Source organism: Xyrauchen texanus, chromosome 34, assembly GCF_025860055.1.
Source record: "Xyrauchen texanus isolate HMW12.3.18 chromosome 34, RBS_HiC_50CHRs, whole genome shotgun sequence".
NCBI classification, from domain to species: domain Eukaryota; kingdom Metazoa; phylum Chordata; class Actinopteri; order Cypriniformes; family Catostomidae; genus Xyrauchen; species Xyrauchen texanus.
Genome location: NC_068309.1, coordinates 35,035,744 through 35,059,761, shown reverse-complemented (window position 1 = coordinate 35,059,761; position 24,018 = coordinate 35,035,744). Strand labels below are relative to the sequence as shown.

The 24,018-nt window shown below is 36.7% G+C and overlaps 1 protein-coding gene across 5 annotated transcripts in view; it reads right to left on the bottom strand.

Annotated features, from left to right (window-relative positions):
• p4ha2 (procollagen-proline, 2-oxoglutarate 4-dioxygenase (proline 4-hydroxylase), alpha polypeptide 2) overlaps nt 1-24,018 on the bottom strand; it is a 34,055-nt gene that overhangs the window by 8,180 nt on the left and 1,857 nt on the right. For 3 of the 5 annotated variants that reach the window (XM_052103982.1, XM_052103981.1, XM_052103979.1), the window contains exons 3-12: nt 16,491-16,585; nt 16,170-16,266; nt 15,919-16,070; nt 12,681-12,818; nt 11,180-11,419; nt 10,168-10,367; nt 8,248-8,424; nt 7,303-7,373; nt 2,550-2,649; nt 578-631 (exon numbers count right to left, since the gene is read on the bottom strand). In XM_052103982.1, coding sequence (XP_051959942.1) covers nt 578-631; nt 2,550-2,649; nt 7,303-7,373; nt 8,248-8,424; nt 10,168-10,367; nt 11,180-11,419; nt 12,681-12,818; nt 15,919-16,070; nt 16,170-16,266; nt 16,491-16,572 — 1,311 coding nt within the window. In that variant the 5' untranslated portion in view covers nt 16,573-16,585. Of the gene's footprint in view, nt 1-577; nt 632-2,549; nt 2,650-7,302; nt 7,374-8,247; nt 8,425-10,167; nt 10,368-11,179; nt 11,420-12,662; nt 12,819-15,918; nt 16,071-16,169; nt 16,267-16,490; nt 16,586-24,018 lie in introns of all 5 variants that reach the window. The other 2 variants (XM_052103978.1, XM_052103977.1) reach the window with 1 other exon arrangement.

Sequence of the window (24,018 nt, the reverse complement as noted above, 5' to 3'; positions counted from 1 at the left end):
CAATGAACACCTGCGTCAGACATGCTTGTGTAGCGTATTGGGTGCGTTGTGTCATAAACATAAAATGTTTAGGTCACTGTGTCAAGATAAATATAGTTTAATACTCAATCTTTAAACACATCTTGAGATCCCTTAGTTTGAATTTGCGCTCCAAGTGTTTGAAAGCAAGAATGTAATGTATGTTTGTGTTGTTCTGTCTGCTGAAGTGTTGTTTTGTTCACTGTATAAACTGCGCGTTGCCACACAGCTGAAGTTTCAATTACTGCCCTCTGGAGTAAACAGGTGGTACTACAAGCTTGCATTTCTCAGGAAACTTCCTTATTACGGTCCGAGGGCATTGCAGTTAATTGCGTGAATTTTTTTAACGCGTTATTTTTTTCCAAATTAAATCACACTGAATTAACGCATTAAATCGACAGCCCTAATATATATATATAAAATTGTATATATATAAAATAGCATTTCATGAGCCCTTTAAAGGACATCCTAGAAATGTCCTCATGCATCTGGTCTGAAGCTCTAAGATCTCATGGTAAATCATTGAATTAATCATGGAGCTTATGCACAATGTTCTTACCCTAGAGAAATCATAATGTGGTTCATATTGACCTCCAACGCCATAGTTAGCAACCTGAGACAAAAGACAACAATTTAGATTCAACAGAAATTATACACAATACACTGGTGGTGCTTTATACACCCCAAACTTATTTTATTTAGCAATCAAATAATATGGGACATTTGAAGACATTGAATAACAATTGAAATAACTTATATCTGCATGCTGTGTATCATACATTGTATTTTTTATTATTATTAGGGCAGTCAATCAGTTTAATTGCTTTTAAATTACAAATGAATTGCATTATGTGCCAATTAATTATTCAATTGCAAATTACTGAGAATGGCCCTGAAATAAAATTTATTTTAATCCTTGTCAATAAAAAAAAAAAATTGCGTGTCAAAAAACTGCCATAAAAATATTATATATTAATATTATTTTCCACTTTCACTGATTCGATTTTTAACCAACATCATTCCTGATCATAACTACAAAATATTCAATCATTTTCAGGATTTTAACCCTTTTGTTTACATAATGCCACTGTTGTTTTCACACACACACACACACACACACACACACACACACACACACACACACACACACACACACACACACACACACACACACACACACACACACACACACACCCTGCATAATGTATTCAATTGGCCTGCAGTGCTCTATAATACAGCAAACAGAAAATAGGAAAAAAGCATGTTTAGCTCCATAGGCTAAAGATGCGTGCCATCTGGTGTAACCATAATTTATTTTAATTTTGAAGCCAGAGCTCCAGAATGAAACATAATATCATAGAATTCATGATTATATGCTTTAATGGCACTGGGATCAAATTTTGCAGTTTTAATGGCTTTCAATGGGGACATTTTTGAGTGTAAATATTTTGTAAACGCAGTGTATTATAGATGTATTACAGGAACTGAGGTTGAAAAATCAAAATTCCCCCAAAATACACACCTTTGGCAAACTTTATGCCGTTGTTAACAACACAGCCAAAATGATCGAAAAACTAAAATTTAAAAGACAAAAATGTCCAGAAGGTCGCACAAGGGTTAATATAATTTAAACTATTCTCAATATTATATAAAAAGTTAATATAATCATTCAGATAATTCAAGTGCATTACATTATTGTGCCAGATGAGTCAAGCATGGATTATTAGACAATAAAAAAAAAGTGACTTTAGAAGGCAATATATTTTTTGTTTTATTTCCATATAATTAAACAAACCCATTATTGGCCTGCTCTTGACAGCAATCCATTTTTAATTGAGTGTGTGACACAGGTCATGTTCCATCTGCACCTTTTAAAATGTTCGTCTATGTAGTATGTAAACATGCGTTTGAAGAAAACTTGCAGAGTGTCTCCCTTTAATGGCATTGGCATTTCTATCCCAAGATTTACACAAAAAAATAAAAATAAACAAAACATTTAGTTTTAGCTGTCATTTCGGTTTTCATTTCCCTGATGATTTTATAAATGTATGTAATTCCATTCGTGTATGTGTATTTGATATCTTGACATAGCCGATGTAACCTGAGGTGAAGGCCATGCCCCCTTACTTCTAGAAATATTATTTTGAAAATTTACATTTACATTCTAGGAAATGAAAATATACATTATATCTTAAGATCGGCCATCACCTATTGTTTTCAGGACTACAGGGCAAACAATCTCTCACTCTTGCACACACATATGCAGCACGTGCAGGGAGAGAGAGAGATAAACCGCACTGACAAGTATTGGTATTTTATTTGTCAAATGATGGACATTTGGGATTATCGGTCAAAGTTTTTAACATTCAGTAAATGGAGATTCACTCACTCTTTTTACTGCCTTTATACCCCTGTTTGGGAAACCCTGACATAAATGATCAAATACTGGTGTATATGCTGGATCTGGTGTCAGCCAATGCCTATGGATACCTTTATAAACATGATGGGATAAATGGGATATTTTAGGTCACCTGTAGCAGTTCTGCAGTGTCCACAGTTAATCCAGTGATATCCTCTATCCTCTGATTGACCCGCACGATCACTGGATCATCCTCCCCTTCCAACCACGCACTGCACACACAAGACATGTTTATGCTTTTATAAAAACAGGCAAAATACTGTTTAACATCTGTATCCCAGTTTAAGATAAGAACACTTATTTAAGTATTACATAGGGGTGAGAGGTATGACCAAAATAATTTAATATCAACCTTGTGCTTTCCAAACTTGTCCATAAAAGAGAGAGTAAATGAGACTGATGGCAAGTACTGAAGCAAGAGCATCGCATCGTCTACATACAGCCTAGACAGACTCTTCACAAAATAATTTTTTCCAGTCTCGTTGCATAATAAACTAGTTCCTGACCGATATATCGATATAGACTTTCACCAACAGGCTATATCTTTATCGGCGTATATTTTACAGATAAGCGCAGATATGAAAACTTTCTTTCAGAACATATAATGCAGAAAACAATGCTTTAGAATTGGTGTCATAACTTAGTTTGTCCAGTAGAGCATGCTCTGACTCTAAGAGGTGTCTTATCGGTAAGTTGCTAACTAGTTTGTGAAATACATACTGGAAATGTATTAAACAATGACCCCATCATTTTCCCTTTTCAATATAACTAATAGAACTTTAACCCTGTCCCTGACAACCATGTCACTCATGTTTATCACATCTGTTTGTTGCTAGCCAGCTACAGTTTGTCATTGTGGTCAGTAATGTAGCAGATTGAAAGGTAAACATCAGAGCATCTTATTGCAGCTCATCAGACAACGGTGCGGTGTTGGATTGTGTCTGTTAAATTGCTGATTTCACGCTACGCTGTTACCTAGTTGGTGACACGCAATGCTGGACCATCTTTTACTCTCCGTGACAACGAGCTTATAGCTAACTAGCTGACCATGTAGCTACTTTCATTGCTTGTCAGCTGAGTGGAAGCTAATGTGTATTCACCAAACTGTTTTGTTCAGGATGCACAATTTGTTACCCCCTTCAACTGAACAATTCCAGTTGTTGCATTTACAAAATGTAATATTTAGAAGTCTGGTTTTCCACCGTTGAAAGTTTCCCCTGAGCTTGTATAGCACAATACGGTGTAACACCAACGCGCTTTATCTCTTGACTCGGCAGATGTAAATACTTCTTGTTTTACTTTGATAAAAATATTTGTTTAAGAAAGCAGCCTTCTGAGTACCTTTGCATATTCATATCGGTGCAAAATCCACATAGAAAAGGTTTGTTTTCATTCCAGCTCAAAAATTTACTATATCGCCACCATATCAGTTATCAGTTCATTTCCCCCACTAAAATCATTATCAGCCTCAAAAATCCAATATCGGTCAGACTCTAATAAAAACACACATCAGTTGCTTTCGGTAGCCTGAACAACTACTTGACAGTTTATTCTAGTTGGAACTAAAAAATCATTTTCATCCGTACCAAAAATGTTTTGTCATTTACATAATTTCTAAAACATCAACGGATAATTCAAAATGCCTTGTGTTGTTTCTACAGTTAGAAATATGATGTAGCCACAACATTATAACCACCTGCCTCATATTGTGTTGGTCCCCCTCATGCAGCCAAAAGAGCATCAATCCGCATCTCAGAATAGCATTCTGAGGTGATATTCTTCTCACCACAATTGTACAGATTGGTTATTTGAGCTACTGTAGACTTTGTCAGTTCAAACCAGTCTGGCCATTCTCTGTTGACTTCTCTCAAACCAGCCCATCTGGCACCAACAATCATGTCACGTTCCAAATTACTGAGATCAAATTCTTTGCCCATTCTGATGGTTGATGTGAACATTAACTGAAGCGCCTGATCCGTATCTGCATGATTTTATGCACTGCAGCCATAAGATTGGCTGATTAGATCATCGAATGGATGACTGTTGGTGCCAGACGAAACCACAGTGCTTGGTATGAGCTCTTGCCACAGAGATTCTTGCATGTCACATTAAAAATACCAAGCATTACAATATTTTACTGAACAAACTTCTAATTCATTTTTTTTTTTTTTTTATCTTTTATCTAATATTTTCTTGACCAAATTAACGAATATAACTTTGAGATTCTCTGAACTCACACTTATCCATGCCAATAACTAATCCATGATTTTAGTTCTTTAAACCTTCTCTAGTGCTGTTCAGTCCATTTTAATCTCCAATCATAATTAATTGGTTAATAGGTTTTGAAAATGCTGAAATTTTACTTCATATATACTATATACTATACAAACAGCATTCATTTCCATCTTAAGAAAGAAAATGAAAAAATATGTAAAGTTTTATTAACATTTTTCAAACAAAGCCTTCCACAGTATAAAGATAGAAATGCACTAAAATAGCACTAATACAAATAACAAAGTCGATGTAGGTGTTTGACTAATTAAAATAACTAGTCCTCAAAGGTTGCATAAGCATTGCAATGTGCATTACATCTCTTAAACCAGGGCTGTGCAACTATTTTGGTACAGGGCCACATCAGGCTTTAAGTAGTGCATAGGGAGCCACACTGTACTCCTTTTGAGATATTCTGCATTGTTTTGGTTCTTGAATCTTATAAGCCCAGAAATGGTTGTGTACTCAATTTTCTGAAGTGTATCTATTCACTAAATAATTAAAACAATTGGCGGAATATTTCCAATCTGTGCAAGTATACATCTCTAATTGCAGGGTTTGCATCTCAAATCTAGCAACCCTTAGCATGTTAAACATTTGTGTAGGCACTTTAGGTCTCAATGCAAGTTAACTGACATATCCAATAAAAAAACGCTTCTAGGATAAATGAGCCAGATTAAACCATGGGGTGACCGTAAATTGCCAATGTCTGTCTTGAACTCTCATCCTTCACAATATTTATCAGCCAGCAGACTGTGGATATCCACATTGCTACAGCAATTGTGAAGCTGCATTCACAAGATTGAAGTTAGGGCATCAACGGCATCATTAAGCACCGAGTTGAACTCCTCGTGAAAAGCGCTGCAGACGTCTTGTTCTGCTTTTAGCGCTGGCACTCCCCACATAATTACACACTTTCTGAACTGAAGTATCTAAATTAAACCCTAAAGAGGCAGCAAAGTACTAGATTTCTGTCGCAAGTCCCATCCGGGTTTGTTTTGTACAACAAATAGAGGTCCTTTTTCCCCATCACTTGATCACTGATATGGAATCACTGCGTTTGTTTGTGGTGTGTGCGTCAGCGTGATGTCCCTGCTGGACTCATAGGAAAGGTTCTGCCATACCTAGGGCTGGGTATCGAGTTCCCAAATCTAAAAGTGCCGGTGGTTGGCTGTGTTTAGGCATCAGGAAAAATCACTAGTTTACGCCAGTTACGCCCAGAGATGCGGCTCACACAGGAGGCTGTAGTGTGTATGCGTCCCAACACCCATAGATGTAAAAGATGTGGAAAAGATCAAAAGTGTGGCTACATTTCACCAGGCTCGATGCCAACAGCACGCAAGTCAATATTTGCAACAAGATAATTGGTGCCAAGACCGACAACATGACAAATCTGATGAAGCACTTGACTGTGCACGGAATAAACTTAAGCGCAGAAAGTTGCTCCGTCTTCGACTGCAAGAAGACCGACCCGGTGCAGTCATCCTCTCAGCGTCCTCCTGCCACAGAGCCTCCTTTAACATGCCCACCACACGAGTCCTCCTTCAAAACTACTGATGAATGCAGCGCCGCTTTGACTGGGACACCGACAGGTAAGGTTAATTTTAGCAAACACATGCTTGTGTACATGTTAAATTAACGTTTCTGTGTGCAGTGACATTGTCCAATAAACTGGGACCTACCTAACATTAGATATTGTTTGGATGTATGGCTATAGATAGCTAGCTAAATCGATGCTAAAAATGGTTTAAGGTTGACAGTAACTGATCAAGTTTAACGTACATTAAACTAGTTATCTTGTTAAACCATACTTATCCTTAGGGTTGGCTGAATTAACAGTTTAACTTTCATGTTTTTTTTCTTCTTCACATTAATGTTATAGCCTCTGCCCCTGCCGACCCTGGCATGAGGAGACCAGAAGGTTCAGGAAATGAGTCTTTGAGTCTGTAAAAAAAGCCAACTAACTGAAAAAATAAAACCAAAGTTTTTTTTTGAGGTAATGTGTAATGTTTTTAATCTTGTTAAAATGGATTTCATAAAATTGGTATCGAAAAACGTATCGTTTAAGAACCGGCATAGAAGCCAAAGTATCGGCATCGGTATAGACATTTTTTGAACGATACCCAGCCCTAGCCCTACCCCAGCCACGGTTCAGAACTCACACGAAGCTAAATAAAATTTCAAAATCGAATGTCAAATTGGTTCACGCATTAATCACGTTATAGAAAAATGTACATGTTAAACATTTTACATTAATCACATGCGCTAATGCGTTCATTTTGACATCTCTAATCTTCTCTAATGGAAAATCTACATCCCATTCCGCCAAAATGACAGATAATTATTTGTATTGCAACCTCTAAAGGTGCCACGGTGACTTTGAATCTTTAGAGTCTTACAGTGAATAATAGTGCATTTATAAAAATTATTTACCATAATGAATGAAGATTATATGAAATAACAGACAACCTCATGCAACCCACTGATTTGGCCTGCGGGCCGACAGTTGAATAGGTCTGGTATAGACAGGAAATATAGTAAAAAAAAAAATATACATATACATTTGAGGTTTGAGTTGAGAATTATGTGCTCACCTTTTGGAAACTCTATAATGGGCTACTGTCAGGACACCTGTTTTTGGATCTCTCACTGTGGCCCTTGCAAGCTACAGAGAAGAACTCACAATTAGCTTTAGATAGAACCAAAAAAAAAAAAAAAAAGAATTGAAACACTTAAGTTTGAATGAATGAGCACTATGAAGTTATATTATGAAACTTAAAGAAACACTGTCATTACTTACTCACCCTCATATTGTTGACTTTCTCTCTTCTGTGGAACGCAAAAGGTGAATTTCTGAAGAATATCCAGGCCACTATTTGGAATATAGTGAAAAAGAATGGGGACTGAGGCTGTCAAGTTCCAACAATGATAAAAAAGCATCATGAAAGTGTTATAAAATTATCCATATGACTTGTGCACTATATTTCGAGTCTTCTGAAGTCATACAATAAATGTATGTCTGTTTGTCACACAAAGCTTAAGTACTTATTCACTAAAAGTACTTCACCAAAAGCCTTTGGTTCTCTCGCATGTCTCGTGATCAAACAAACGTCTTTGATGTCAAAGCCAACGCAATGTGTCTAATGCTGCCAAATCTGATTTGAGAGCAACAACGAAAGGGACATTTTTCAATGAATAACATAATTTGATCCGTTCATCACACAGAGCTACCAAATGTTTTACAAGACTTCAAATATAGAGCATGAGTCATATGAACTACTGTGCTGTTTTGTCATTTTGGAGCTTGACACCCACAGTCCCCTTTCACTGTCATTATATGGAAAATTTTTCAAACTCTCTTCTTTTGTGTTCCACATAAGAAAGTAAGTCATATGGGTTTGGAATAACTTGAGAGTAAACGATGACAGAATTTGCATTTCCAAGTGAACCGTTTCTTTAAACTCATCCAAATGTCCTGCAAACATTGAGCTAATAAGACCTCAATACGGTCCATCTGTCCCCCGAGAGTGTAGACTGACCTTGGGTTTGGATAACTCTTTGATCTTCTCGATCTCTTTGTCAGACAGGGCCTCCAGGTAGCGGACGATATGAGGACTGTCCCACTCATCCTCCTCCTTCATCGGCTTGAGCAGCAGACGAGGGTTTTGATTTCCATCCTGATAGCGGCAGAACAGTCGGCTCTGTCTCCGTGGAGTCTGTTAAATGATGATAAAACTCATATGATTTCAGTCTTTAAAAAATGTGAGCTTCATTTTATATCTAATATATTAATACCTATTTAAGGTGCTGTCCATATAGGTTGTATTAAACCTTGAAAATTCCTTATATACTGAATAAAAACCATTTTAAGTTCCTTAAACTCATTTTCTTGTTTCAGATGTGATCATGAATACCAACTGTTGTAGGAAGCATATTAGCAAACTGGAAAACAACGAGTCTCTTTCACTAACCGTGCATACCAGGGTTGCAAAGATATAGCATATTTGGCTGATATCGATTTTGACAAAAAACTAGATCGATACCGATATTTTGCCACTTACCTTATTTTGTCATCAGAGCAATGTTTTGCTTAGAAATTATGCTTTAAAACAAATGGTTTACAACAAATGATTGAGCACATCTTTAACATTTTAAACTCACATTTTACATATTATGACAGAACATTCCAAATTCATAATACGCAATTCGACATATTTACTTTTTGGATAATACTTTTTGGTATTTCCTTATATTACACAGGGAAAAAAGACATTATACATTTTATACTACACAACCTTTTTGAAAGGGTAATTTACCTAATTAATTATAAACCATTTTTTCCTATTGCCATTTTCATGCTTATGATGGTTAATAATATAATTTGGTTAATAATTGGCCGATAGGAGCCTGGGTAGCTCAGTGGTAAAGATGCTGGCTGACTGGAGTTCGCTAGTTTGATTTCAGGGCGTGTTGAGTGACTCCAGCCAGGTCTCCTAAGCAACCAAATTGGCCCGGTTGCTAGGGAGGGTAGAGTCACATGGGGTAACCTCCTCGCGGTCGCTATAATGTGATTCTCGCTCTCGGTGGGGCGTGTGGTGAGTTGTGTGTGGATGCCGTGGAGAATAGCATAAGCCTCCACATGCACTATGTCTCCGCGGTAACACACTCAACAAGCCCCTTGATGAGATGCAAGGACGCTGTGTTTTATTAGATGCTATGTCAATTTAAAACCAAAGTAAACCTTATAAATGTGACTGTAAACACACGCATTTAATTTGCACTTATCTAAAAATGTATGAATGTTCTAATAAATATATATGTATATATAGAATATACTGTATATATTAGAGAATAAATTTAACTGAAATAAGTAAGAAGTGAGTTAAAGCTCAATCTGGGATACGTTCAGCATAAAATGCAGCCAATCACATGAAGTCTAGCCAAATATAAAAAGGTGTTAATTGTGTTTCAACTTGTTTTGAGAATAGCACACTTGACTCAAAGATCTTGTTGTGTATGTTCTCAGGTGATAGCGCTTCTTTAGAGAGTGAAAGCATACGCTTGGGCATGTTTTGTGCAAATTATTAACCTCAGGCACACATTCCCTCATTTAGAATAATCCGGGATGATCAAAATCCAAGCAAAGGTAAGAACTAATGTATGTGCGTATACATCTATTCTGTGTGTTAATCAGCAATTCAGTGGACATTTTGCATGCAAACATTTTCTGTGCACATTAATAATTTGTACGCAATTATTAGTGAATGAGACCAATTCTGTCTGAGTAACCTAACATGGTCTTGTTCAAACTCGCTGCATTATGTCAAATGCTAAAGCTCATAAATTTGATTGCATTATCTTTCCTTACGAAAACATAAATGTGAAGGAAAATAATTTAGCTGTCAAGTCACATTTCCCAAACTCTCAGTCTGCATTTGAGGTATGAAGATTGTCCTCACCATTTTGATGCCCTCTCCCCTGCACAGGGCCTCATACACCTCTCTCTCAGGCAGGTAGTCTTTGGGCCGCTCATAAGTGTCCAGCTGAATTGGTCTCTCATCTGCTAGCTCCTGTTGGCTCTGACCCATGTCCCTCAGCTCTTTAGTAAGCAAACCCTCAAAGTAGCGCAGGTTCCCTCCTGCCCTCTGGTGGCTGGGATCTGCAAGTGCACAAAATGATTATATTTTGTGCCTTGTCCTCATAACGCGCGAGTCCTCCTATATTTCTAATACAATACACATATACCGTTTTCATTTCAAGCACTTTTTCTTTTAGGTCACACTTGACAATAAGATTATATACCTTAATATTACTTACAGGAATTTTCCAAGTTCAATACACATGATTTTAGTGTCATAAAATTGCATACTAACTGTTGTATTATTGGACACAACTTTACACAGATATGGTAAGCGATTTGATCACACTAAAATTATGTTAACACTAATAATGTCTATTTCTTGTGGAATGTTAACGGTGATTATTTTAATGTTTATGGACTGGACCCATTCACTTCCATTGTACTTGCCTCACTGTAACTGCATGTTTATATTAAGTGCAGGTTAACTATTGCAATAATAGATACAACATTTTTGTAAAGTGTTACCAAATTCTAAAAGCTAAATGGAAGCAGTTCAAAAATCTTGATCAAATGCTATAGATGTAACTGAAAAAGTAAGATACAAAGTTTAAAGCTAATGTGTGTAAATGTAAAAATTCTCATATCCCAGCTTAACATGCAGAGTCAACTAGAAGTCTTTCATATGTTGATTTTACCTAAAAGTGTAACACTGACCTTGGATTGCTCTGTTTATTTGAGTGGCCCAAAACAGCAACATTGGCTCAACCAATGGTGTTAGTTTGGGGTGGGACTATCTCTTTGTACAGCCAATGGAAAATGAGGGAGTTTTCTGGAATCTCATTTTTGTAGAAATGACACTTTAAACACAACAGAGAGAGAGAATGGCCTACCAATGGCCACCAGACGTCGTGTGAGCTCGATGGCTCGTGGCAAGTCTCCCATCTGATAGACAGAGTAGCTGAGATAATCTAAAATATCAGCCTTCAGTGTCTTTGCCTCTTCTCCAGCGTCCATCTGTCTGAGGGCCTGCTGCATCCACAGCACTGAATGATAATAGTCATTCTCATTGTACGCCAGTTTCCCCATGTCAAAGCAGTCATCTACTGTCAGAAAAGCATTGTAGCGCGCCCCTGTGGACAAAGTATTGTATCACATTATTCATCATGGATTTTTATTGTTTTTTATTTGTTCACTTTTTAACCTTTGAAGTGTGTTCAAGTGTGTTCCTATACTACAACACGACTTCACACATGAGGCACATCTTTTAAAATACTTCAGTAATACAGAAATCATCGGTCACGGTGCAGTAAGATAATGTTATAAAAGAAATGATATAAACTCAGCTTACATTTCTTGGAATTTTTGCTCAAGTTTACAAATAGTTGTTGGTTCTACCGATGTAGTTAAGTTCACATATACTTTAGTTATGGTTTAGAGACAACTTGAGGAAAAAGTAAAAGTTTAATCTAATTAGAAAATTATTTTAAGTTATGAAACTCTACATAGGGCAAGCTGATAGGTCATTTGCCATGTCATCTGTTAGCCAATCAACTAGCGTACTCTCTCTTTTTCTAACATTTATATTGCCTCAGTTGTTTGCAGGCAAGTCGGTTTCACTGCAGCACACTATTAGAGTTTTTTCTCTGAAACCCTCCCCCTCCCCTGCACCACCTGTCTAGATATGCAGAGGAGAAGTTTCTGTGAGCGATTTCACTGTTCTATACATTTTCCTGTAACCACATACAAGGATATAATAAAACATTATGCATGGAGAGAAACTGTCAGCAGTCTGAATGAGTTTGATCTATACATTGATAAATCATACGTCATATTAGTGTTATGATGCATTGAGCACTGCTGCAGTTCATATTAAAACACACTCCCCTGCAGAATGTGCAGTTTTAGGGACAAGAAAACTGAGTTTTACATGGAAACTGTGTTCATATTTTCAAGAGATATGGCAACATGTGCAGTCCATCAATAAAGTTAGAGCGACAGCAGTAGGAATGCACACTAGCAACTTTATAGTACAGAGACTAGCGACACCCAGCGACATTTAGGACAAATATATTTTCCCCGGAGTTCAAGATGAGTCATCAATATTTCTTATTATATTTCCCAGCAGAGAAAGCTGACAATTTTAAACGTGTTTACCAATTATATGTTTATTTTGATTGCTTTTAGGAGTACACTAGCCTACAGATGACCAAACAAATTACAGACATGGACTAAAAGCTACAAACCCCCTATTTTGATTTCATGGGGTCTTTAAATGTTGCAACATAAAATACATAACCCAGTATACATTTTTTTTAACCCACGACCACACTGCAAGTGAAAATAGAGAAGATTGAAGAAAAGAGTTGGTGTTACCAGAGTGCTGTCTCTGACCTGGCAGTTTGCCTTTAGAGAAGCTCTCAGAGTCCAGTCTATACGTGTCCTGCAGACGCATCAGAGCTTTAGCTGCTCCCTTCTCATCCTCTTCATCAGGGAAATACTGTCTGTGCACCGACATGTTGGAGATGAAGCCTACAAAAGAGAAAAGAAATATGGTGAGATCAGAGTTATAGCATCTTGCGTTACCCTTAACAAAACTTTAGATTTAGTGACACTTTTAATCAGTGTTATTAAAGATTAATTAGGCTTTTCTTTTGAGACATGACTTCTATAGGTACCTGGTTGAATCTAATGAAAAACCTGACTGATCCCCCTTTGGATTCGGCAACAGTAGGTTGAAAATTCTTCAGCTGAAATCGGTTTGTGCTAATGAAAACTAAAACCACTGCCCCCAGTGGTCGAATATGAAAATGTTTTTGAACTTATGGGCATTTTCGAACTCCAGTTTCAGGAGAGATTTCCACAGAGGGGTGCCAAAAGAGAGTTGTTTTAGTTTTAAATGATATAATACAGTCAAAAGTAATGCATACTGTATTAACCATACACACTAAACCAAACAATAAAACAAATCATCAGTGGAGTAAAAAATGTAATCATATAATGCAAATTATATGAAAACTATTACTTTCTAGATTTAAAGCGGAAAATTAAATGGGGGTATGTATGTATGTATGGATGGATGGATGGAGAGAGAGAGAGAGTTAACGCATTCAATTCAGTACAATTAATTGTATTAAATAAATGACGCAATTAATCACAATGCCCCCGGATTGTAATAAGGAAGATTACTGAGAAATGCAAGGTTGTCATACCACCTGTTTACTCCAGAGGGCAGTAATTGAAATTCCAGCTGTGAGGTAACATGCAGTTTATACAGTGAACAAAACAACACTTCAGCAGACAGAACAACACAAACATACATTACATTCTTGCTTTCAAACACTTGGGAGCGCAAATTCAAACTAAGGGATCTCAAGATGTGTTTAAAGATTAAAACTTTTTAGGTCACTGTGTTAAGTTAAACACAGTGACCTAAAAAGTTTTATGTTTATGATGCAACGCACCAGAGACGCTACACAAGCATGTCTGACGCTTGTTGAAATTGATGGTCCTCATAATAAACTGATTGACAAATTCACTTGTGAAATGGATTGCTGTGAACTGTGTGTCAATGATTGACTTATGATCAATAATATGGTAGTAAACAATACATTGTATTCTAAAGCCGCTTTTTGTATCGTCTTATCAATGATGAACTCTTCTGCCACAAGAATGTAATGCATTTTAATGATCTAAATATATATATATATATATATATATATATATATATATATATATATATATATATATATAAAATATTTAAAGATAACTATGTATAATTATTTCATCATTATATATTGAATTAATGTTATCACGAGTGGCTTTCTCAGCGAATATTTGTGTATGCGATTAATTAATCGGGACATTATTTAATACATCGATTGACAGCCCTAGTATATATATTACACTTTAGATACATATATTGTATATAAAATTATACATTTTAGCTCAAATTGGCCTGCACAGAACAAAATGATTATCAAAATATTAATAACTTAATTCCAACACAAAATATAGTTTTAAAACTTGGTCTCTACTAGGTCTACTTTATAATGCATGTAGGCATTATGACCAAAACTGAACAAGTGCTTTGAAATTCATAAGTGTCACATTTGGATAATTTAGTAATAATTTTGCACTGTGCATGTTATTGTCATTGATTAAGACATAAAACTGATCAAATATATATGTGCCATAAGTCGTTGGAAAGCTCTCAGAGTAGAATACAACAAGCATATTTGTTTTACTTGCAGACAAAAAATAACTATTAACATCCAAGTATATGTTTACATCTTACATGTAAACAGGTGCTGCTTTGCTTATATGCCACGTTTTCGCTTCTAACTTCATGAAAAACAAAGTAAAAGAAACACAATCATAATATATCACATTACATTATTTAGAGTAGGTGATTATCCTTATAATGAGCCCACACACAACGTAATCGGATGCAAAGATCATTAGATAAATCCACACGAAGCACATTGTGCGCACAGCATATAATGTACTATCTGGCTACAAAATTGTTGCTTTCCTGGATTAAATTACGACATCGGAAATGATGTAGTACATCATCCAGCATCATGGAATGCTAAACCAATCGTATTAGGATTCAGAAGGCTGCAACTAGAGGTGAAAGTCATCCAAATATGGGGTGCTACTCTTTTCCTAAATTGTGCATCTTCATTTCCTTGCTCCTCCATCCTGTGACCCAGAAACCAATCCAAGTTCACGCTCATGAAGGATGCATCAATTCACTAAATGCACTACGAGGAGGGAAGGACAGAGGAAGCTTCTCGAGGACGCTTGAGCGAGGAAACGCAGGAAGAACTATGCGGAAGACATTTTGGTCTAAGCACCAAAATGTACTCAAGGACTTGAAAATAAAGGAATTTTTCTGGATGAGACCATAGCTTTATGATAGGAACATTTAAACACAACGTTTTAGCAAAGCGCAATTCGGTTGTTGGTGAACAGACATAAAAAATCATTTTTTAACTTTTGGCATGTTTCAAAAACCTCCTACATAAGACTGACTGAACTATGAAGTGAAAATGAAATGTTAAGATATCCATAGGGCAGTTTGTTGAATTAAACATTAAATATGAACCTGACATAAACACCTGGCGTGATCTAGAACCCACACCAGCCAAAATAAATCACCATTAAAAAAATCAAAATCTAAACAGTTTAAAACAAGTTCTCAAATGTCTGTTAAATCATTATTATAATGGGAATATGCTGCTCCCTGTATGGTAAAAAGCGCAGCAGTGTATGAGTATTTGTTTAGATATTAGAAAGAGTGTGAGTCATTGCAGCTGCTCATGTATGCACTCAGTCACCCTAATGTGAGCTTCTGTTGCAACATGTTGCCACGTGGAGTGTTAAGAATGTATTCACTTATGTAATGTAAAAAAAAAGTATTAAAGAGATAGTTCGCACATGTTGTGCTTCCAAACCTGTACAAATTACTTTCTTCTGTGTAGCGCAAGACATTTGGAAGAATGTTGAAGCTGCTCTTTTTCTATACAATAAAAGTGAATGGTGACTCAGACTGTCATTCTGAATTTTCATTTTTGGGTGAACTATCCTTTTAAAGCTGTAGTGACTCTTTTGTGATAAAGCCATATACCATCTGAAGGATCCTGTAGCACCAAGCTCTCTAGTTCCGACCACTCCGTGTTCAGTCTCTTCATCAGCTTGTAGGCGTTCACCGGGTGACCCAGGAAGCCTTCAGGGTCCGAGGTGGACACACGTGTCAACAGATCCAGTTTATTAGCCCAGCTGCAGAAGAGGAAAACCAAAACAAATCAACACACAAATGAGTCATGTGTTTGGGTGTACTTCTACAGATAAATGATATCTGACTCAGAATATATTCACCTCTTCACAGCTTCAAGTTTGGACTCCTCTGCTTTGATGTATTCTTTCAGGGATTGGACGAGCTCCCTCTCTGTAAATATCAGGTCTGTCATTTGGCCTATGGGTGGAGGGGGTAAAGTTCAGTAAAAAAATAATACAAGTTCTTAAATCAACTATTCATATAAAATGTTACATTTTAATGTAAACCATTAAAGGAACAGCTCATCCAAAAAGGAAATCTTTATAAATGACTAATCACTTGTTCCAAAACCATATGAATTTCTTTTGTAAACCACAAAAGGTGAATTCAGAAGACTTAAATCTTAAAAAATATATGCTTACAAATCGATGTGAAGATTTCTGCTTGTGTAGCCGAAAAGAGGCATGACAGAGCAAACACTGTTATCACCAGAAACGTAGACATGGTCAAGCAAGGCCTACAAGAAAATATATATATAAAAACAGACATTTAACAATATGCACATATACTACTATATATGCCACTGGATATAATTTAGATTCCTGCGGTTGTTTAAAAACAGCTTTTAATAGATGTTGTAGGCAACGGCCACTGTTTTGAGTTAAATATGGATCCATGACTGAGCCAAGTAGGACATGGTCTCTACAAAAGCCCTTTGGTGTTTAACCACAAACAGGTCAAGAAACAGCTGCTGACTTTGTCTTACTGGTGAAAAAGAATTTAAAAAAAGGAAGAAAAAGAACACTGGGTGTTGAAAAGGTCCACACACAGAATTTCCACCAGATTTACAGCAGGTGTGTATAATATCAGTTTAAGCTGATATGATACTATAAACTCATCTAACATCTACCGCATGCACGCTACGACTGCTATGAGACACCGGAATTTCTTTTCAGGGGTTTATGCTGACTTCACGTGCTATCAGATTTATCATTAATACGAGTTTCCCACTTGGAAGTTGCACATGAATGACCCCTTAAGTCATAATTTCGACTAGGAAACTTGGGAGACCATTTTGATACCAGAGTTTATGAGATGGGAGGAGTCATAAACTTTCAAAATGGTGGAGGAGAGTATGGTTTCTGTAGTGAATGACAGGTTTTATTGGATTTGGATTTTCTCCCCAATTTGGAATGCCCAATTCCCAATGCGCCCGAAGTCCTCCTGGTTTCGTAGTGGCTCGCCTCAATCCAGGTGGCGGAGGATGAATCTCAGTTTCCTCCACGTCAGAGACGGTCAACCCGCGCATCTTATCATGTGTTTTTTGATCCCCAATGGTTTTATTCATTTTTCTAAATACAGCTAATTGTTAACACTTGTCATTTCGGTCATATTCTTTTATGTATATCAGCAACCATTTGATGCATGTTGCATTTTGTTGTATTTGACCCAAATTCCAATATGGTCAGAAAGCTAACGGAGTAATGTGTGTTATGGTGTCAAAATAAAAGTTCCTTAAGAAATATGTATAAATGATCCTGGAGTCGTACATGTTTTCTGTTCTTTCTGACAACAAAGCACTTGAACACGAATTACTTGTAGTAAACTTCAGAAATGGGAAGTAGCATAACTCAGATAGCACATGAAAAACAGTATTAAAGATGTCTTTACATTCCTTCAGACTCGAGTTATACAAATGCAAATCTCCTGACTTTCTCACACATGTGCACGACTTGCATGTCCACTGTTGTTGTTTTTACCTTCATCTCCTGATGTTTAGTGACAATTACAGTACATCTTCTATCACTTCTTTGTGACAGTAACGGCTCAAATGTAAGTGTTGCCACCTAGTGGACCCATAAATTAGTGCAAATAACTCCAAGTGCATGCACATTCTGCACGTTCAAAGATGTGCTGTTAAGGCCAAAAAATACTTCTGGTGCAAATTACATCAGCACATCGCCTAGATTTTCTTGACACGCACATGCAGCCCTTGGCGGTTAGCATCGTCTGCACATGTGCTGGCCATAGACTGTATTAAAAAGTGTCACTTAGCAGTTGTAGTTTGCATGCGTCAAAAACATTCCTATTCATTCTCAGTAAGAAAAGTATTGTAAAGGGAAATAAACTGGCAAGGAGGCAAGAACTGGCTTGACAATATAAATAATAGTTTAATGAGAAACTTAAACAAAATACACAAACACACATGACGGTCAGCAGACCGTAAACGATCTCTCTCTTATCGCACCACCTTCCGCAGTTGGCCTTTATCCCTCTCGGAGGCTAAATTAGCCTTATAAGGGACCGGGTGTGTATAATCACGACCCGGCCCCGCCCTCCATCCTGTCACAAGTATACTCTAAGGCAACGAGGTCGACCGGGTGCGAGGCAATCCGGTATGTTAGAAGTACGTTTTCACTTGCACAATCTGCTGATGACGAGATAGAACGCGGATGCTTAGTGTCTCAACTGAGAAAGGGGACCAACTAGTTGAACTTTGGCAGGAGCAGCGAGCCCTGTATAATGTTTCCTGTCTACAATGACTGGGTCGTCAGAGATGACATTTTATAGATGATCGCTGAAGAGTTTCAGCTGAGTGAAGTACAGATAGATTTATGGATGGACAGATAGCTATGTTGTTCATAATCTCTAAAGGCTTTTTCACACACACACACACACACACACACACACACACACACACACTAAGGACCTACTATAGACTTCTGTTGTTTCATACAAGGCTAACAATAATTACTATAAACTGACCTAACCCTAACAGAACTGTTTGCATTGTTAGTAGAAAATAATAATAACACAAATCGTTTTTCCAAATGACGATGTCCCAAAATGCATCCAAAAGGAGGTTTTCCCTCACACACACACACACACACACACACACACACACACACACACACACACACACACACACAGACTTGCAAGGTAGATCAATTTAACATTGCTGTTTGTTTTCTGGTAATAGTTTATACAGTAGATGTTGAGGACGCAGTTTGGGAAGCTCATCAAAGGGAAACCCAGCGGGAGTTGCTTTAAACCTCTAACACCAAGGCAAAAGCGGATAATTTAACATTTAAAATTCCTGCAACCTTTTGTTTTGCACAGACCAAGTGAAAATAGGTTGAAAGTAAGTCGATTTACTAGGGAGAGGGAATAATGGGAGGGAGAAAGAGGAGGGAGGGGTGACAGGTGGAGATAGTAGAAAATAAGATAAGGAAAGAGGGAAGGCAGTTTTCCTTCTTGTTATTATTCCATTTTGATTTTTACAATAATTTATTTTATTTTATCTTTTACAACCTGAACACGAGACTACTGCTCAAGATGGACATGGAAATGGAAAATGAAATTGATCCGTCACCTGGTCCAGAGCAGGGTCCCCTGCAATCCTCTTTTTCAGACACAACTTGTGAAAATGAAGAACCTTCCACCGCACAACGACCTTGCAAAGTACAGGTTTCATACAAATGACGACAACAATGAGCTACAAAAAAATAGCAATACTAAATAAGGTTTCTGACCGAACTTCCAAGAGAGGATATGGGGGGAGTATTCATTTGAGGAACAGGTCAGGGAGGAACTTGGGCAAATTAAGAATCCCACCCTAATACTGAGATTAAAACGAGCAATAATGACTCTGATTTATGATGCTCAAGACAGTGAAATGCCAATGCATACCAGGCTTACCCATGTCTGGAAGTTACTGTTCTCACCATACTTGACATGGTACACTGCCAGCTGGGGAGACAAGGTAACCTTTCAGACAGTCACATTGCCGTTTCGCAGCTATTCTTGGGTTTCCACTCACATTTTCTTTATAACATGTATAAAAAAATAGCTTGAGGTCTTTCTGGGTAGGTGCAGGTCCTATGCTGTATCTTAAAATGAAAATTTAAAAGAAACATCACAGACATTGGAACTTTTGCTAATTAATACTTTGCACAATTTCTGGGGAGAGCATCTTTTCATGATGGACTTGGTCATTGTGAAGTCTGCAGTATAAAAATGAGAGAGAGAACTAACTAACCTTTCAGCTAAAGACCAGTCATTACTCTCAAGTATTTAACCAGCCAGCTGAACAATTTAACTGGGTGTGGGTGAAATGACTTGATCACAGAGCTCAATACAAACCACCCAGAGCATCCACTTTAAAAATAGTTCACCACTAAGAAGAGGCAGGGAAACTTGTCAGAAATTCAGTAAGTAACTCAAAATGCCTCATAAGTTTGCCATTAAACAGGGTTCGTACAGATGCTTCAAAGTTAAATTCAAGGACTTTAAAGCACATTTTTATTAGTTTTCAAGGACTATGCTCGAGATGTCATTAAAACAAATTATTTTTGTTAATTTTAAATACAAATATTTTAACCATTAACCATTCCGTTCATTTATTTTTATAAAACACCACTTACTACAAATAAAACAATGAGCATCTACGTCTCCGTATACTGGACATAAGTCAAGCAGATGAGGTATCATTTGAAAGCTTCGAATCTGACAGATATACTGAGATAATCATCACTTCTGCATTTATTTTTCTTAAAATATCAAAATAAGGCCTCAAAACATTTGTGTTGAAATTAGCGCCCCCTAGAGGTAATGGGGTAGAAATATTTATATGAAAATCCTTCACATAGCACATAATAGGACCATTTATATGTCCAATGAAATCTCTCATTCTCAGGAATGTGACTGTACAGTTAATTTTGTTGCCCTAAAAACACAACACAAAAGATTTTCAAAAGCATCACAACGTGAAATGTGATTTCTGTACGTCGCTGGTTCCCAAACCTTTTACTTTTTCTGTAAACATTCAACATCCTTTTGCGTACCCCCCTCTCTAAGGCATAGATAAAATTCACACAAGGTCATTTGAAAATTTTAACACAATTATCTTTGTAAAACAACTCCCTTATATAAAACATGTTTTGTACATGTTGTATTAATCATACTGAATAAATGTCTTATACCGATTGAGATGGGAATGCTAGATATGATATTTACATTTTTACATTTACATTTTTTACATTTACATTTTAGAAATGATAAAACTGCATAACTTGAAAACTCTCCCCTCATCGTGTTGTGGTACGCAAGAATAGCGTTCAGATCTGTGCCTGGAATTGCGCATCATTGCAGCTATGCATTGCCAGCCAAATTCGAGTATTGTGGGTAAGTATCTGTGCAATTGCGCGGCCAGCTCAAGGTGCTTTTTTATGTCACATTTGACACTGTTAGTAAGGTTGACCTCATTTGCTGAAAAAACATCATGCAACAATGTAAAAACAGGTCTCTACCTTGTGAGCAAATGTGATGATTGAAAATTACTGTGTGTGAATATGGAAAATTATTTGGTGCTGCTGAATGTCTGACATCTGTCATTAAAACTTTTGAACTATAACATCAGTATCAAAACTCACTATGCATCTAACCTTAAATACAAATGACTTTTTAAACTGTGAAAAAAAAAAATCGTGGATGACTGACATGTGCGAGTCTGGTAAAACTGTGAAGTATTTTACTTGCCATCACTAAGCAGAGTCACCTAGCACTAGGCTGGGCTGACGAAAAAGATACTTGTGTGATGCACAATGCATGATGCATTTTTTTTAACCACAAAATATAGGTTTATTTAATTGCATATTTTTCTGACCTTTATGACACAACCATTTTGGTGTTTCTACACTAGAGGGCACACAAAATACTTTTTGTCTGTGAGAAAAACATGAACTGGGTTTGAATGTTATTTCAGAATGTGATGAAATTGAAAGAACGGTAAATCTCAGAATTGTATTTGCGTACCCCCATTGTCACCTCACGTACCCCCAGGGGTAAGCATACCCCAGTTGGGGAAACACTACTGTAAGTCAACAAATACAAACGTCTCATTTATGCTCCGATAACTGCTGCTGTAAGCCCCAAATAACTAAATATCTGCTTTAACCTAAACAATTAGCCATTGTTTACTCATCTGTGAGTTTGCTTGGCCGAATAATCCAATATTATATCTTCGATGTCCAAACAAAATATGCCATCTAGAAGCAAAAGCATGCTAAACAAATCATCAAAAAATATATTTGACTATTGATGATAAAATATTTTATATATTTTATATCATTGCAAAGGAGAGGATCTCAGCTTTCTAATAATATCTAGATTGAGCTTCTAGTCCACTCAGAGGCTGAGATACTGTATTTAATGGAAAAAAAAAGATGGTGCTTGAACTGAAAATTAGACTCTAAGGGCGAGCAAATCTGTGAGGTCTAAAATGCATTAGAGCGCCACCTACATTTCAGATCTGTATATTGTGATGGAATGTGATTAAGAATTTATTTATTTATTTGTGCTTTTAGTCACCTAGTGGAATAAAATGTGACTTTTCAAAGTGAGGTCAACAGAACCAGAAGTACATTTTTACAAAGTTTTTTTTATTTTTGTTTATCATAAGATTATAAACACACAATATTATTTATGAATAATTGGAGTCTTTTTTGTTTTTATTTGGACGGTTCTTTGAAAAATGAGACCACATTTTTGCAATTAGTCCACAGTATGCGTGAATGGCGAGATATTAAATTTGAGTTAAATCAGAGTTTAAGCGATTCTTAAAGTTTTTTTAAACTATATAAAACTACATCAGAATGGGTAACAGGGTTGCAAGTAAAGTTAATTATCTTAAAATTAACTATTACTCTGTACTGGTTAGCTAGTTTGGCACCAAATGTTGGTTTGTAGTCACTGATGAAATTACATTTCCCATAAATTACAGAAAAAAAATTGTTTGATCATTTAAAATAACTTTGTTTACAGTGTATAATGGTTGAGCATGAAGAATGAAGTCAAATTTGTGAAAAATTGTATAAGATTATGGACTTTGCGTGTGTGTGCGTGTGTGTGTGTGTGTGTGTGTGTGTGTGTGTGTGTGTGTGTGTGTGTGTGTGTGTGTGTGTGTATATATTTATTAATTCACCAAAGTGGCATTCAACTGATCACATTGTATAGTCAAGACATTAATAACGTGAAAAATTACTATTACAACTTGAATTATTTTTTCAGAACTTCTTAAACCACTTCAATGAGTTCTCATCAAAAACATCCTCCACATGCAGCAATGACAGCTTTGCAGATTCTTGACATTCTAGCTGACAGTTTGTCCAGATACTCTGGTGACATTTCACCCCACACTTCCTGTATCACTTGCCATAGACGTGACTGTCTTGTTGGGCACTTCTCACCAACCCTACAGTCTAACTGATCCCACAAAAGCTCAATCGGTTTAAAATCCGTAACACTCTTTTCCAAATATCTGTTGACCAATGTCTGTGTTTCTTTGCCCACCCTAAACTTTTCTTTTTGTCTTTCTGTTTCAAAAGTGTCTTTTTCTTTGTAATTCTTCCCATAAGGCTGCACCCCTGAGTCTTCTCTTTACTGTTGTACATGAAACTGGTGTTGAGCGGGTAGAATTCAATGAAGCTGTCAGCTGAGGACGTGAGGTATCTATTTCTCAAACTAGAGACTCTGATGTACTTATCCTCTTGTTTAGATGTACATCTGGTCTTCAACATCTCTTTCTGTCCTTGTTAGAGTCAGTTGTGCTTTGTCTTTGAAGACTGTAGTGTAAACCTTTGACTGAAATCTTCAGTTTTTTTACAATTTCAGGCATTGTATAGCTTTCATTCCTCAAAACAATGATTGACTGATGAGTTTCTAGAGAAAGTTGTTTCTTTTTTTGCCATTTTTGACCTACTATTGATCTTAAGACATGCCAGTCTATTGCATACTGTGGCAACTCAAACACAAAGACAATGTTAAGCTTCGTTTAACAAACCAAATAGATTTAAACGGTGTTGGATATAATAGCAAGTGATTTTCTAGTATCAAATGATCAATTTAGCATGATTACTCAAGGATAAGGTGTTGGAGTGATGGCTGCTGGAA